At 32.7% G+C, this 16828-nt stretch overlaps 1 protein-coding gene across 3 annotated transcripts; it reads right to left on the bottom strand.

Annotated features, from left to right (window-relative positions):
- Positions 1-1479: 1479 nt before the first annotated feature.
- Positions 1480-16607, bottom strand: LOC132759221 (collagen alpha-2(IV) chain-like). 3 transcript variants are annotated; one of them, XM_060750951.1, is made up of 6 exons: positions 16425-16607; positions 14924-15271; positions 5377-5397; positions 4128-4286; positions 2888-3825; positions 1480-1759 (listed from the first exon to the last, which is right to left on the bottom strand). In XM_060750951.1, exons 1-5 carry the CDS (start codon positions 16465-16467, stop codon positions 2891-2893), a joined length of 1506 nt encoding a protein of 501 aa, XP_060606934.1. In that variant the 5' UTR covers positions 16468-16607; the 3' UTR covers positions 1480-1759; positions 2888-2890. The 3 variants fall into 3 exon arrangements, with proteins under 3 accessions (XP_060606934.1, XP_060606936.1, XP_060606935.1); XM_060750953.1 differs by having other exon boundaries at positions 3175-3825; XM_060750952.1 differs by lacking the exon at positions 5377-5397.
- Positions 16608-16828: the final 221 nt, after the last annotated feature.

Genomic DNA, 16828 nt, shown 5'->3' with positions numbered 1-16828 from the left:
GAAAAAGGAGATAAAATACTATGGGATTTATGTAGAGAAACAATTCTCTTTCGTGGCGTTCAATTTATTCCAATGATTCGACAATGTAAATTTGCGGTAACAATTATGTGCACTTGCGGTAACAACGGTCTGGACAAGTTGCACTTATGGTATCAACCAAATGGACCTGTAGATGCACTTATGGTATCAACCAAATGGACCTGTAAACTCGCAATTATCAAATTGTGAACCTGCAGTTATCATCGCATGAACTTTCACAAATAATCTTAGTTATTTATAGTAACAATAACATTAAGAGTGCGTGTGTGCGTGCGTGTAAAATTAAATTCTGATGCATTCGCATTGATTACGTTCACTTTTGCTTTCTGAACTCTTTTTATGAATTATTTGTTTTGTTTTCTTTTTGTATACAAAAAATACTTGTTTGAAAAAGCTGTTTACAGGCAGCAACGTTGCCTTTATGTTTTAATCTATAGATGTTTTTTTTTATCTTATTAAATTATTTTTTATTGCTCATTACATATGTTATCATTTGCCCCTTCTTCATGTGAGTATAGGATCAGCCTAGTTTACATGAGGCTAGTGGTTCTATAATATCTCCCGGATATGCCTGAAATAATGTACCCTAGGTCTTCGTTTGGAAAATTACCTTTACAGAGCCGTTGTGACTTTAAAACACATCAAACACATCATGACAAATAAGTATTCCAAGATCCCTGTTGATATCTTTCGTATTTTAAATGAGTTATCAGAAATTCTAAGTTAAAATGGGAAATAACTCTTTCTTATTACCTTCAGGGTAACAACTCATGATCACCAAGTGTCTCAAGTTTAACATTGATATTATTCATAGTTTTGAAATCATTCAACTTAGCAAAAAAAGGAACATCACTCCAAATATATAGCTTTAGAGTAATACCCATTGTTTAGCAACTGCGCCATATCACTTCAAAGTTTCATGTTGATATATTCTATAGTTTGGGAATCATTCTACCTAATAAGCTATTTTAAATAAACAATTTTCATATTGATGATTGAGTAATGGGCTTCATTAAAGTTATTTTTTTACAACGACGACGACGCAGCTATCATAATAGCTCGATTTTTTTCAGGACAGACGGGCTAAAAGCGGACATAACTCCAAAAAAACGATGCTTTCAGAATGATGTCCCTTTGTCTTACAACTGCCTCTTGACATACTAAGCAAACATTCCATATTGATACCTTTACTGGCTTACATTAAAGCTTATATACATCGAACAATGCAGGCGACAACGCAGCGATTATAATGTCTCGACTTATTCTTCGAAACATAGGAGTTAAAAATAAAAAAGTGATTCAAAATTAACTTGGCTGAGATATTGAACCATTACTTAAATTGCGATAGTTGGCTTTTGTTAAGTTGGACACAAAAAGGATTTAATCTAATAATTTGATAAAATGCAGATAATGTTAACAAATAATAATTCAACAACAAGCTATACCATAAATCTTTAATAATTACAGGCATTTAAGTTCAAAATAAAACAATTATCTGCTGTACAGACATTAATGGCATTCGATTTTTTTAACATTATGTGCAACACATACATATATATATAGGAATAAATAATCGACTTTTGGGGTTTTCTCCAAGCAATTTAAACACAGCGACGTTGGCAGCCATTCGCAGGTTGACAACATCTCATTGGTTGCGTGCAATCACTTGATTCATAACATTCGTGGAAGCCAGTTCGGATACACGAAACCGGACAATTTCCTGTAAACAAATACAAGTGCTTTTTTTTTCGTATACATTCTAGACATGATAAACAAGTAAAACCATGCTTGATAAAAAAAAAGAGTAAACATCGTTATTAAGAGAACACATTTATATAGCCTATTTATTTACTTGTTTAAATTTTGCCGAAGTATCACACATTCAAAGAATGACTAAAATTCCTAAATTTCCTATTAAACGGGGTGCGCATGCGCGAAATAATCATTTAACGTACTTAAATATCGGATGAATAATATTTAATTATTTTCTTTGCTTATATAATATTATTTATGTATTATGTACGGTAAATAACAGAAACATGTCTTGATAAAAAATCACACCAGATCACATGGATATAAGTAAGGAAAAAAGTGACAGTTACATATTTTTTTAATTAAAGAATATTTTTGAGATTAGTTACAACTACACAATTGATTCAAAATTGTTGCATGAACGTTCATGATTTATAATTTGTACTTTATTATTCTAAACTAAAAAACAGCATTCAGATTATTTTAAAGAATGAAAAAATATTTTAGATTCGCAATTGAACTTTTACAAGAAATATATTTTTCCAAAGACGTCACAAATATAGATATTTTTTTCCAAAGAAGTCACAACTATAGATTTAACTACTCTATACAATTATATTTGACAAGATTATGGCCCTTAAAAGGCAATTAATTATAATGTTTATAAGTCATCAACAAGCTTAAACAGTGTTTAGACTTTGCTGTCATTCCAGACACATATTCATCGTAGATTATCTTGTTTATATAACCTAAGAAATCTTTGATTATATTTTGAAAAGTCGTATGCATAGTCAACAGGAAATTTTAATTACGACTTTTTTCCGAGTAATTTGTGTTTAGGTTTTAGTATCTCATGCGCATGCGTAGTAGACACGCTGAAAGGAAAGAAAGCAAATCACATGCGTTCTATGCATGCATCTAATTTGTCGTGACATTTCTAATGCTAAGTTTAAGTTTTTTTACAAACTTTACGGAATGACTACCCTCTAAAATAAGTTTTTTTTCACAAACTTTACGGAATGACTACCCTCTAAAATAAGTTTTTTCACGAACTTTACGGAATGACTACCCTCTAAAAACTTGACGGATGGACTACCTTCTAAAACGCAGCACCTCTAGAAAATGGCGCTCTAGAAGCTAACATTCTTCGTCTAGCTAAAGCTCTTCTCAGCATTTCCCGTCTTCTTGCCAGTAACTCAAGCGGAATTCTTCTGCCCGATCTGTCACCCATCATTGGCATACCACCAGGTCCTCCCATTGCTCCAGAGCCAAACCTTCCGCCTGCTGGCGGCATACCTGGCATACCTGGCATTCCCGGCATTCCCATCCCCCCTGGACCAAACCCACCCATTCCACCTGGCATGCCCGGCATTGCCGACATACCTGGTCTTCCAGGCAATCCAGGCGCAACACCTGCCGAGTCGCCTCTCATTCCTGTTAACGCTGGAATGCCTGTTCTTGCAATAGCCCCAGATCCTTGTCCCCTGGTTATACCCGGCATTCCCAGTCCTCTTCCTTCTGAGCCACGTGGACAGCATATACCCTCGCTACTACTTACAGGTACACACGCTTGTCCTGCACCACAGGATGTTGTTGCGGAACATCTGCCTATACCAGGTCCCCCGTCCGGACAAACGCCACCACCTCTACTCATACCAGACATCATATCCCCTCGACCCGCAGATGCCCCTGTAGAACCTGAAAACCCGCGTTCACTTCCACTTCTGCCGGAAGTACAACAGCCCCCTCTACCGGGACTGATCTCAAGACAGTCCTGACCCATTCCACAGGGCGTGGCTGCTGAACAACTTTGTACCGGAGGAAAACCATTGGGACATAAAACTCTTCTACCATCACCGTCACTGATACTACTTCCGGTCATTCCAAAGTCAGTTCCCAGCGAAGGAGCACCTTGGCCACTGTCTGGAAACTGGGAACCAGCACTAAGTGAAGTATCGGAACCAGTTGATCCGGAACTTCCGGTGATACGTCTGCGTGCAGCCTCAAATTCGTTTCTCATCGGACTGCTGTTTTCTAAAAATAGAATTCAGTTCAGTACACAGTATAGAATATAGAACTTCGCTTAAAGTGGTAAGCTGTATATACTCTTACAAGAAATATACATACTGTACGTAAGATATACAAACAAGTCGGACATTGATGATGTGCTTAGAATAAACCACTGTCTTAGTAATACACACATGAAACTCAAAATATAATAAAAATGTTTTTATACCATACACCATATACACATGTACCTTATTTTTTAAGTATTTGAAATTTGAGACCCCCCAAACCCCTCTTCCCCTCCCACGAAACAAAAGGCTGACTCTTACCACAGCCACGTCTGGTTATTTCCGGGCAGCACAGGCCCATTCCGATTCCTCCACCCAGAGCCCGGCATGAATGGCATGACCCAGGGCAAGCTTGAGCTGAATCCCCTGGCACACACTGTGCGAATGTGCCTCCCTCCATCAACGGGTCTTCACATGGTGCTATAAAAATAAAGTTTTAGATAATAAGTCATGTACATGTAAGCACAAGTAGCTACTCAAAAACCTTAGGGATTTCAATTTAAATTTATTTCTTATTAAAAACGGGCTTTTAAATGAATTCTTTATTATACAAGGTAAGGTATTATATTCAGCAATATTTGTTCATTTTATTGAACTTAATGGTGATTAAGTTTGGAGTTTTATGTAATTTACCAAGTCTAAATGCAGAAAAAAATAAAGCATCCCCCCTCCCAAATAAAAATAATAATAAAAAAAATAAATAAATAAAAAAAAATATAAAAATAACAAAAAATATAAATATTTGCAAAAAAAAAACAACAAAAAATATACAAACGAACAAAAAACAGTGTCGACAGCTTTTGAATTTGATTTAAAAATACACATGTAGTCGAATTATCAGTAGATCTATCACAGTTCTGTGAAGAAATCAGTCTAAAAATTCAGAACTGCAATACTTTCTACTTAAAGTTCGCACAATAATGAATAAGTCACTACATGTATACTTATTAGAATATATCATATCTGAACCTTTACATGCTTATAAAATATTTCACTTAAAAGCTTTACAGGTCTGTTCGTAAAACTTGATTAAACTTTAAACTCACTGACCCTTTTTAAAGCAGAACATTTAAACGAAAGCATAAAGTCTTAATTTAAATTTAAGTTCATCAATTAAACATTTTTTCTAACGTATTTTTTTCTATCAATTATATTCTGAAAGTACTAGAATAAAAAAGAAAGCAATGTAGCAGGACGAACAGGAACAGGATGGGAACAAGTAATGTAGGGCCGGGTACAAGCGGGATAGCGGAACAGGAAATAACACATCACCGGAAACGGAAACAAGTATAATGAATCAAACAAGAAACCAGCAGAATAGCAGACGAAAGGGACTGCCAAAATGGAAAATATAGATATTCAAGATTCCAGCTCGTCAAAAAAAGATATAATTGCTGACTTCGCATGTTGTCTACACGACATAATAGTTAACGTTCTGGTATTGTAACAATATTGCATTCGAGGGAGCACACATTTTTGTTTGTTCGGGGTAAAGGAAATGTTTACTTACACAATACGTTCTCTTCACCGGCTTCAAAATAATTTTTAAGGAAGAACAATTAAATAGAAAGATGGATAACAAATTTAATAAGTCAGTGTAGAAATAAACGAAAAGTATAATATTTATACGAAAAGTTGTTCGTATCATATAAATGTAAAAAAGATAATTTAGCAATGATGTCTTTCATTTAATTGGTTTGTCTTTCTTGTTGTTTTCTTTTATATACGTATGAACATATACATGTATATTGCTTTTGGTTTTTCCTAAACGCTGCAATCGGAACTCCTCGGCTAGTATTTATAATAGTCTTATCCGAATACAATCGGAACAACTCGGGCGACTTCAAGAATTCGCCTCGGATATAACACGGGATGCGCCATATTGACGGACTATATTCAAAATGGTTGATTTACGTATGCACGATGCCGAACCGAGACGTATTTAACGTTCTCGGCAGAAAGCATATATATTTTTTGATGAAATTTTGACAGAGCAGTTTCCAGTCTATAAGCAGAGGATTAAATTGGTTTGCCGCAAGTATTGGCATATTAAAGCAGGATTCTTTTCACAACTCTAAAAGGTATAATTTCTGGAGGTTATGTCCGAATGTATTGACACTTATCTTACTGTCTGCATGTTTGCAAATTAGAAGATAGTTCCTCCTAATTCTTATTTTTATAATTACATTATTATTCCCATTCTTATTTCTAAAATTACATTATTATTAAAGTATGTAGATGATAAATAAATGCGTAAGTTTATTATCAATTGATATAAATTAGAAAGAAAAACAGATTTTATTGAAGTGTTTAGATGTTAAATAAATGGGTAGGTTTATTATAAATTGATATAAATTAGAGAGAAAAATACTTTAATGAAGTATTCAGATGTTTAATTCAAGTTTCAATTTTGTTAGCATCATCAGCAACAATAAATTGGTAAGTTTATTATCAAAAATTAATATAAATCAGAATAAAAATATTTTATTGAAGTATTTAGATGTTTAATAAATTTGTAACTTTATTATCAATTGATATAATTTGAATTAGAATTTTTTTTAACATATAATAATATATATAATTGATCAATGATGATATTAGTTAATTATCCTGATTTTTTAATTAGATGTAATGTATACTTTTTAATGTGTTTAGTCATTGAAAATAGTTAATGAATAATTTACTTGATAGGATAATCATAATTAAGATATTATTTTTTTATTTTTTTTTTTAATAAATAAAAATGAAATTTATAGGCAAAAAATGATTAATAAATTTTAATTGCTAAACTTTTGATTAATGAAAAAAAGAGTTCAATACACACATGTATGCGTTAAGTTAATTGAGGTGTTTATTAATGCAAATACTCAAGAATCAAGGTGTTGATTAGATTAAAATAGCTGTGAAAAGGTGTTGATCAATAAGTATTATATTAGTTATTTGGTATTATACATGTATATTGTTTCAAGTTAATGACTACATGTTTTTAAATCAATTTCGTGAAAAAGTATATGTGGAATGTGTTTGCATACCAGTTGTTGTTTATTTATTTTCTAAAACATACTTGTTTCCACCTTATTCACTATTTATTAAACAAATAAATGAACATCACAAGCTAGACCTTAACATAGAACAGAACAGAGTTTATTTCATAACTTGTACACACATAGGTACATCTTATAACTAGCATTTTGAAATATAATTCTAGGTCACATATTAACATAATTACAGGTGTATATCAATCACTATCCAATGATCTATATCTCTCACAATAAAGGTGTTGATAGGATTAAAATACTGAAAAAAGGTGTTAAATTTACAAACACTTTTCAGCTGATAAACATAAAACATAAAATGCAGTTAATATCAAACACATTCTTTTAATAATCTTCATTAAGAAATATTATTAGATTAAGTCAAAACTAAAATGATAACTTATTAAAATAAAATTGGGGGAGAACTGTCTGCATATTTCAAATTTGGGAGAGAACCGTCAGGGGAGGAAACAGTTAGGGAGAGAACCGTCAGGGGGAGGAACTGGTAAGGGAGAGAATAGTCTGTCATTCGTATGTCAGCAACAAATGCTGAAGTTTTGGATATTCTATTGTTTACTCTGCAAATGATTATAGCTGGTATATGAGGTCGGGCATTGCTTTCTTGACCCTCAAATTTTAACGTCAACATTCTGTAAATAGACATTAAATTTTTACCATTTATGGAGGTTGAAATAAATTTATTTACTTGATTTTAGAAGAAACATGCATTTATTGTTGATTAATAAGTGACTGACAACCACTGAACAAAGAAAATACTAAATTAAGCATTTTCTGGGCCGTCCGGGTTTGATGGTTGTCCGGTATTGGTGGTCCCCGACCAGTACTGGTTTAGGAGATAACCCCGACACACACATAGATAAACCCGACACTTAGATAATTTAGTTGTTTTTAAATTTTATTTCCCAAAATCATGCACACTGGCACTTTTTTTATCATAGACAGTGTCTGTTGATCTTATCAAATTTTATAAACTAATGATGTGGTTATAAAACACGATAAACAAGATCAACAAGGAAAGGCGGTTAATATTAGACTAATTTAGTTTACACATACTGCTTAAAAACTTCTTTTTACTTAACTATTTTATAGGTAGTTAGCATTATCACCTTTTTTTCACAAATTGAACAGGCCAGGGACCTAGTATAATATATCAGACGTTACAGGCTTGTTATAGTTTATGTCAGTCAAGTCTTATGTCTAATAGTTATTGCTCATATCCGATACAAAATTCACAATTTGGATATCTTTTTCACAATTTCACTGTATTCATCATGTTAGGATAATGAAAAGCAACAAAAAATGGTCATATTGACTGTTAACATAATCTTCCCTTTTTTATCACAGTTAAGTACTCATTTAATGATTATGAATCATCTCAATGTCAATTTGTTGATATCACATCAGAGTTTTTTTGTTTTCGTTTTATTTTCAAAACAACCTGCGGCTTTCTGAAGAGAAAAATAGATATGTTGCAAATCTGAAATCAAATTCCAACAACTATGAATGGAATTTAACTACACATTTAATTAAATTATTAATTCAATTTAACATAAATGGTACAAAGCATAAGTTATCTATAACAACAACTTTATGTCTTTCAGTCATTTAATTTTATCAATCATATAAGCTATCTGCTGTTAAGCCATTGTTCTGGTGAAGAATGTGCACAGGGCATTTCAGTTGAAAAATATCATTTTGAGGGGGAAATGTCTGTTTTTTTTGGCTGTAAAATATAGGAAAATAATCACTGCACATAAGTATTAAAGGTAGTAAACAAATACCAGCCAAAAATACTTTAATTATATCTATTTTATTATTCTAATAATTAAATTATTTTGTCTGTAAATTTGTAGAAACATTATTAGTTTTCTATAAAGATTGTGGCTGATACTATGTCTCCTATAGTTTAATTGGTAAAACACCTCTGGTTTATTGATAAATCATGCAAACTAAGAGGAGTTCTGAGTTCAAATCTCAGTAGGAGCAAGGATATTGGCTATAAAATCAAATCTGTTAAAGGATAAACATAGATAAATGTTAAATTTTCAGATTACCTTTAGACCAATGTTTTAATAAACTTCAGAAATAATTGCTAGTAAAATTTTGCTATGTGAACTACCATATTTGGAATATTTATTGATTAATTAATTTATTTATTTAAGATATAATATTGTTTTAGTACATGTTCATAGTGTTAAAGATCTTAAAAAATATATTAAGAATGTGGAGTGAGTAATAGGGAATTGATGATCACAGAATTTTATTTTATATGGGGAAGTCAAGGGCCTTTGGGCTTTGGCTTGTCCATCTATAGACTAAACATTTATATTTAAAAGGAAATCAAATAAAAAACAATTAAAAAATATATAAAAATTTCTATCAATGAAATTTTCAGTGTCAGTTATAATAGGGTGCCACAACATTTACTGTAACTCAATGATAATAAGCTGGGTATTCCGATAATGGAACAATTGCATATTATTTTTAGCTATTAAGATCTTTTCAACCCTTAAATAAAGAAAAACTTATTTGGAAACTCATCACTTACTGCTGTAAAATAGCGTACTTGATTTGATTGTTTTGCACGTGCTGTTTGGCGCTACATTGTGACGTCACGTAAACAATACTTTAAACGTCTGTACAGCGTTAACGACTGTATAAAAGATATTGGTGTTCGGATTCATTTTCTTAGTTAGACCATTTTCTTTCATTCTAAATAGTTTTCACAACAAAATTCGACAAAAAAATGTTTTTATTTATCAGATTTCAAACAAAATGGCGCCTTCGATTTTCATTTTTTATACACAGCTTCCGTTATTCTGGTTCCCTGTCCAATTATGGTTCCCATAGACGTGCGCGGGTGACCAGTCTACACATCCGTTTTCAGTCAGAATTCCTCAGTTTTTATCGTTATCTTTAAATTCGAAAGGTTGCGATGTGTCCAATTCGGTACTTTGGACGAAAGATTTCAAAACCATCACTTGGCAGGTACTCGCGTTACCGTAAAGCTCGCTTTGCGAGCAGGCCCTTCGGGCCAGCTCGTCGAGCTCGCTAATATGAAAAAGGCAAAGCCTCAAAGCGAGCTCGATGAACTTTTTACGTGAAATAGTATGAAATAATCTCAAATGCGAGTTTGCCACACGTACTGTGTTAAATATGGCCCCGTCCCTGTCGTGAAATGAATTACGAGTTTTGAAAACGTTGATAAAACTTTGTTTATTTTATTTCACTCTTTAATTTTTCAAGCGAAATAAAGATTATTGTAAGTGAAATAAATGTAAAACTTAACACGTTTGCGACATTAAAATAGCGTACTTGATTTGTTTGTTTTGCACGTGCTGTTTGGCGCTACATTGTGACGTCATGTAAACAATATTTTAAACGTCTGTACAGCGTTAACGACTGAATATAAGATATTGGTGTTCGGATTCATTTTCTTAGTTAGACCATTTTCTTTCATTCTAGATAGTTTTCACAACAAAATTCGACAAAAAATTGTTTTTATTTATCAGATTTCAAACAAAATGGCGCCTTCGATTTTCATTTTTTTATACACAGCTTACGTTATTCTGGTTCCTTGTCCAATTATGGTTCCCATAGACGTGCGCGGGTGACCAGTCTACACATCCGTTTTCAGTCAGAATTCCTCAGTTTTTACCGTTATCTTTAAATTCGAAAGGTTGCGATGTGTCCAATTCGGTACTTTGGACGAAAGTTTTCAAAACCATCACTTAGCAGGTACTCGCGTTACCGTAAAGCTCGCTTTGCGAGCAGGCCCTTCGGGCCAGCTCGTCGAGCTCGCTATAAAGAAGATATTTTTTTGTCAAAAAAATAGTGAATTTTCCCTTAAAAAATAATTATTAAAATAATAATTTATATGAGTTCTGAGAGAATAATCAGCTATAAGTCTATATTTATTCATTTTTGTTGTTGTCAAAAAATTAAATACCATAAAAAACATGGATTAATTAAAATATGTTTTTATATTTATAAGAACAATTAGAAGTGTGAAAGAATTTGTTAAACACTGGTTAATTAATCAGTTAATAAGCACCTTTATAAGTGTGTTACTTATACTTCACTGTTTGTGCGATCATTTTCTTATAGTTTGATGTTGTTTTTTCTTATATGGATATGGATAAATAAATTGTGTCTAGTGCCTGTGAACTAGTGATGGTGCATGTTTATATTTTTTTCTGTTGCACAGAGGAGCATCCGAGTTCTCGAATGAATACTCATAGAGATCTATATCTATTGTATAATTGATGTATAATTCATGTTAAAGACCTGCTTTTAATACCGGACTCATGTTCTCTTGCGCTTTTACTTGTTCATGATTTAAATTTAAATCTTTTTTTCATTTCTTTCAACGCATATAACAAACAGCTGAGAGAACTCCGCCATCTTTGTTTACATCAATAATTAAAATCGGTGCTTCGCCGGGCCGTATAACAATTTGGTGTATTCCTACACTTACATACGAGGTCAATCTCCGAACTTGACGGAGATTGCCGAGTTGTTACGATTGATCCGAATATTGACGGAAAGGGCCGAGAAGATGCGATTGCCAAACACTGCCGTGTCAATGCAGACACAGTTTACCAGGAACAGGAAGACATAAAACTTGTGTTCTTGTTGGTTAATTTGACACCTTTACAACTTGCTACATAGAACACATGTGTTTAAATACCAACTAACATATCCAAAACATGGCGTAACAATACCTGTCATCATAAAAGTGTGCGTCCTTTGATAAATTTTGCGGTTTTAAGTAACTCAAGTAAAATATTTTTAACTATTTGACTATTATGACATAAAAAATCTTTAATTTACAAGCGTACATGTGTTTTTGTGTAAGATCTATCAAATGTTGACATAACTTTACAAAATTGACACAAAAAATAAACAAACAAAAGTCTGCCATTATATTAATATATTATATCACAACTTATAAAATATAACCACGCATTTGCAAAACGTGATGTTCCAGTATCCAATCTTATCAATTTAGCCCCGTTTTCATTGAGAGTCCAAAGGGTTTAAAACTTTAAATTAATATTGCATCCTGTCTAGCCTCGTTTTCATATTTAGAGTAAAAATATCTTCATCAGATGTATAATATACTCCATCTAGCCTCATTTTTATTTTTGAGAGTTCAAAAATCGTTATCAAATCCATATTGCAGTTGAGGCAAAATGTAAAATTATGTTTTGTGAAATAAAGAATTCATTAAACATGGTTAAGAACAATACTGTTTCTATTGGACTCGCACACAGCTACAAAACCTATATCAGACCTGGCTAGCACCTCGTCCAATATCGTTTTGACAGCTGTGTACTCGTCCAATATAATTCAATATTGTACTAGACAATGAATAATAACCTCATATTATTATGGATTTCAGTAGTTTAAGGTACATGTACGACCTTAAACTGAAAGTCACGTGATAATGCTTCCTGAAATCAATTTACACTATGTCCTTATATTTGGGGACAAACAGCGACACTGTCCTAAATCGGAAGATGTACCTACATGCAATTTATAAAAATTAAATCGGAATTTGTGTGTGTGTTCAGACAAGTCGTCAGAAGTCGTAAGTTTTCGACCATTCCCGTCAAACTTCGGATATGGACTAACTGGTAATGGTCGGTGTGTTCTGAATGCAATTTAAACTCCAGTCACACTAGAGCTTACGATTAGTGAAGACCAGTTCACGATCACCAGTGACCTCTGGTCGCGGACAATCTTTTAAACGTCTTACGACGGTCATCGGTGATCTTTGACAGTCTCAGGTTATCTTATTTAGGTCACAAAAACCTCCTTGCGATCAAACAGGTCGCTAGTGATCTTATAAGGTCTTAAGGCTGTCGCACGATGGTCGTTCGGAAGTGCGACAATCTTACGACAGTCTTTACAAATTGCCACTAGTCACTGATAATCTTAAGTAGTCTTTAGTAATCGTGTGATGGTCGTACGACAAGTTGTAGATGATCGCATGTTATGTCACGGGTAGTCGTAAGTAATCCCAGGCAATCTTGAGACCATCGTACGTTTACTTATGACCTGTCGTGCGATTGTCAATGATGACTTGTCTTACGATACTAGCAAAAGTAAATTTATTTGAGCAAAAATGGTTTTGGTCGCAGACAATCGCTGATGATCGTCAGTTTTACAAGTCGCCGGTGGTCGCAAATAATCGTAAGCTCTAGTGTGACTGGGGTTTAACGCAAAACACTGAGAAATAGAAAGCGGCATGGCTACTCCCAGATATGCCTTTAAGTATTTGCGTACTTCCTGGAAGCTTGCTCATTTTCATAGACTGATAATGATTTTTAACGGGTAACTGTCGGCTGATTGATCACATCTGTTTTATTTTTAAAACACCAAACGGTCCAAAATTTAAAGCGGGTAAATCCATAAAAGAATTTCAGCGTTGTAAAATTAAAAGATAAAGGAAAATCAAAGCTTTGACTTTCATTCCAAAATATTTTCATTTCCGGTTTAAATTACTTCAAATTAATTATAATTTTGCGTCAGTATCTTTGAAATATAGCATATCTTTTCCTATATAAAACAAGTGCAAACTCATTATGACCAAATGAGGCTGTTTAAAATGAACTACGATATATATTTTAAAATAAGTTTTAAATGAATTATTTTCATGATAGAAAACGATGTTGTTTTCGAATTACATAACTTTTCAATTACCCCATGTCCCGCACGTGATTCGCTTCGATCGTGATTGATTATTAACTAGTACATGTACATGTTTTTGTTCAAAATAGATAATTGAAAAATGTGGTCCAATGATTAATTACCAATGTTTAAATTTTACATTAAAGTGGCACGCCTTCACATGTGTTAAAGATATCATCAAAACAAAGACATATAAGTAGATATATAAAGAAATACATGAATAATCATTATTCAGATAAAATTTTAAATACATTATGAAAAAAATGGTAGAATTTGAAATCTTTGATCACAAAAATAATATCCCGTTACTAACGGAAAACGGCAAAATCTGCACATTTTAACAAGAGGTAATTTCTTCAGAAGTGGGTATGTACACCAAGCAAGAGATTACATCACTAAATTTTTCAGCTTGACAATATGTTCAGTTATTAGAACAATATTTTTTTTTAATTTTTCATTTTTACATGAACAAAAATCTGTCGGCGTACAGCTTTAAATAACGTCTTGAACGATCAACTAAAAGATTATAAATTTCTTGTCTACTTGTTTTCTTTTATTCATTTTTTATGTACACAGACATTTATTGAAAACTATGAAATTCTTCCTGAATATGTCCAATTTGAATAACAAAAAATAATGCACAAGCTATGAATGAGAAGCTTATTCCCTATTTTGAGTCAAGTAAAGTTACTTCCTTCCAGGATATTTTAATGAACATGACCGTATAGCCTCATATGGATTAAAACATCAAATATCTACAATGTGTGAAGTCAAAACTTGTTTATTTTATATATACAAAAAGACTTGTAGCTGTTATTTATATAAAATTTAAGCACAGTGCTAGTATATCTTTCATTTTTACTGCAGATTTATGCATATTTTTCTTATAAAAGGTAATAAAACCATGCAATTGTCAAAATATGGTACTCGTAACTCTCATTTCCAGAATTATCTTTTACCTCATATCGTTCATGTATGATCGCAAGTATTGTGATCTATTCCTTGGACAGTAATACTATGGCGTGGCGAAATGACAAACGTACGAAAACCCGACATGCTTGACCGTGTCGTAGTTAATATTTTCGTACTTTCATTTTTTCGCACCGCTTCATACACAGAGAACTGTTTAATGAACCAATCAACCATTATTCGCAAGTATATTCATGTCAATAACATTTGTAACATAAAAGGGGCACACGATTGTCTTAAAAATTGAATCATTTTTGTGGGGAAAGTGCTACGTTCATAATACATTAATTGTAACACTGTTGGCTCAGGAAAACTATGTATATCTATTTCACTTACACTGAACGGGGGTAGAACTTTCCCAGCAGCAGAATGATCCTGACGGAGTTCCGTCTCTCATACAAGTGGAACCTGACGGACAGTCGGCCACGTCCGAGCCCCGACCGTAGCATCTAAACCCATCAATTCTACGGTCACGTGGGCATTCTCCTACAGCTGGAACCGCGCCACCACCACCACCGCCGCCGCCGCCGCCAAACCCGCTACCACCTCCAAACTGGCCCCCGGACCCGAACCCATCTCCTCTTCCCTGAACCGTTGCACCAGTGCCACTGGGACCGCCTCTGAACCCGTCACGTCCAGGTTGTGAAAATCCATCCCCAAATCTCTGACCTTGTGAAACACTTTCTAAAATTTAGCAAAGCATTCTGTTTGAAACATTTGTGTTTTAACAATTAAACTTATAAAAAAACTTTCTTAAATATAAAAAGACATCCTTTGTATAGAAGACGTCGTTCTCGTGAAAAAAAAAATCTTTGAATATACAATGAAATAGAGAAAGCTTTAGATTTAAAACAGGAACTCTTGAATTAGTCAATAAAGAATCCTTCGAAAACAATTATCATATGTTTATCAAACGAAAGATTATATCATAGGAAAGACGGGTATCCAAATTTATATGCAAATCAAGTTTCTATTACATTTAAATTTAATCAAAGTACAAAAAGTACAGATGGGCGTGTTTTTTGTTTCGCTCACAATATAACGTCATATAAGTCTGTCTTTAAGTTTTTTTTTTAAACAATGCTATGAATCTTATTAGTAAGGGAAAATTTCGTGTAAAGTCACTATAAATGTGTAATTTTTGTGAATAATAGCCATTAATTGTATTGAAACTTATCATATTTCTTTCATGTTATGCACAATAATTATTTTTGTTCATACGCATCTACTTTAAAACAAATTGGGAACGAAGTAAATCGTTTTGCAAAAATGATCACATGACTGCAACGTCTGTAATGAAGTAAAATTAAAATAACAAATGGATAAAAAACAGATTAAAATTTGATTAATATTTCATTGAAATACAAAATGTATTGCATATTATAACCTTTAATTACATAAATTTATAAATTAAAACATAAAACCATTATACGCAATTTTCATCCACAACACTGAGAATTAACTTCCAATACCAAAATACATGAAATTTAAAGATTATAAATTAAAACTGACTTTATATATCAAGATAGAATAATAAAGTATAGTATCAGAAAAAAAATGACTGCGTCTGAAGAATTATACTAAAAAGGAGCATAAAATATGAACAATTTTGTTTTTAGTACAAAAAAAACTAATAAATACAATTCATGTTCATATAAAGAATTGTATACATGTCATTCAGCAAACGAGATCAAGTCTTGACCCGTAAATAAATAGATATTTGCTTCTTTTACACAATCATATCAAATGCGCGTTTGTATCAAAACGTTACCAGAAAATTACCAACAAGCAATACTCAGAAAAAAAGTAAGAAATAGATTAATTTTGTATACTTTACCGCATATTAATAAGGAAAACAGTATTCCTGCGAGTAAGCACATTTTTTGAATTATATATGTAAATAAAGCACTCGTTATTATGAAGACATTAAACCGTCAATAACATAACAATCACGAAATTAAAGCTGTAATTAAGAGATCGTAAAAACCGTCATTGTGTACGTATGACAAACGTTTGACGTTTTTCGGCCAGCGGCAATTTTGACATCGTGCTCTTCAAGATTGATTAGCAACGTTTTTTTTGTTTTTTTAAAAATAGAGATATTTTTTTTGTTATTTCAAAGAAGATTCGAACATTTATTTATCATTTTGAAATTAGATAATGTGTGGTTGTTTTTCCCCGTGGGTCTTAAGTCATGAAAGATATATAAGTCACATCGTCACTGTGACTTTTAAGCTTTAA

This window comes from Ruditapes philippinarum, unplaced genomic scaffold (genome assembly GCF_026571515.1).
Source record: "Ruditapes philippinarum isolate M1 unplaced genomic scaffold, ASM2657151v2 ctg20_1_1_1_1, whole genome shotgun sequence".
In the NCBI taxonomy this organism is placed as follows: domain Eukaryota; kingdom Metazoa; phylum Mollusca; class Bivalvia; order Venerida; family Veneridae; genus Ruditapes; species Ruditapes philippinarum.
This window is presented reverse-complemented; position numbering and strand designations above follow the sequence as displayed.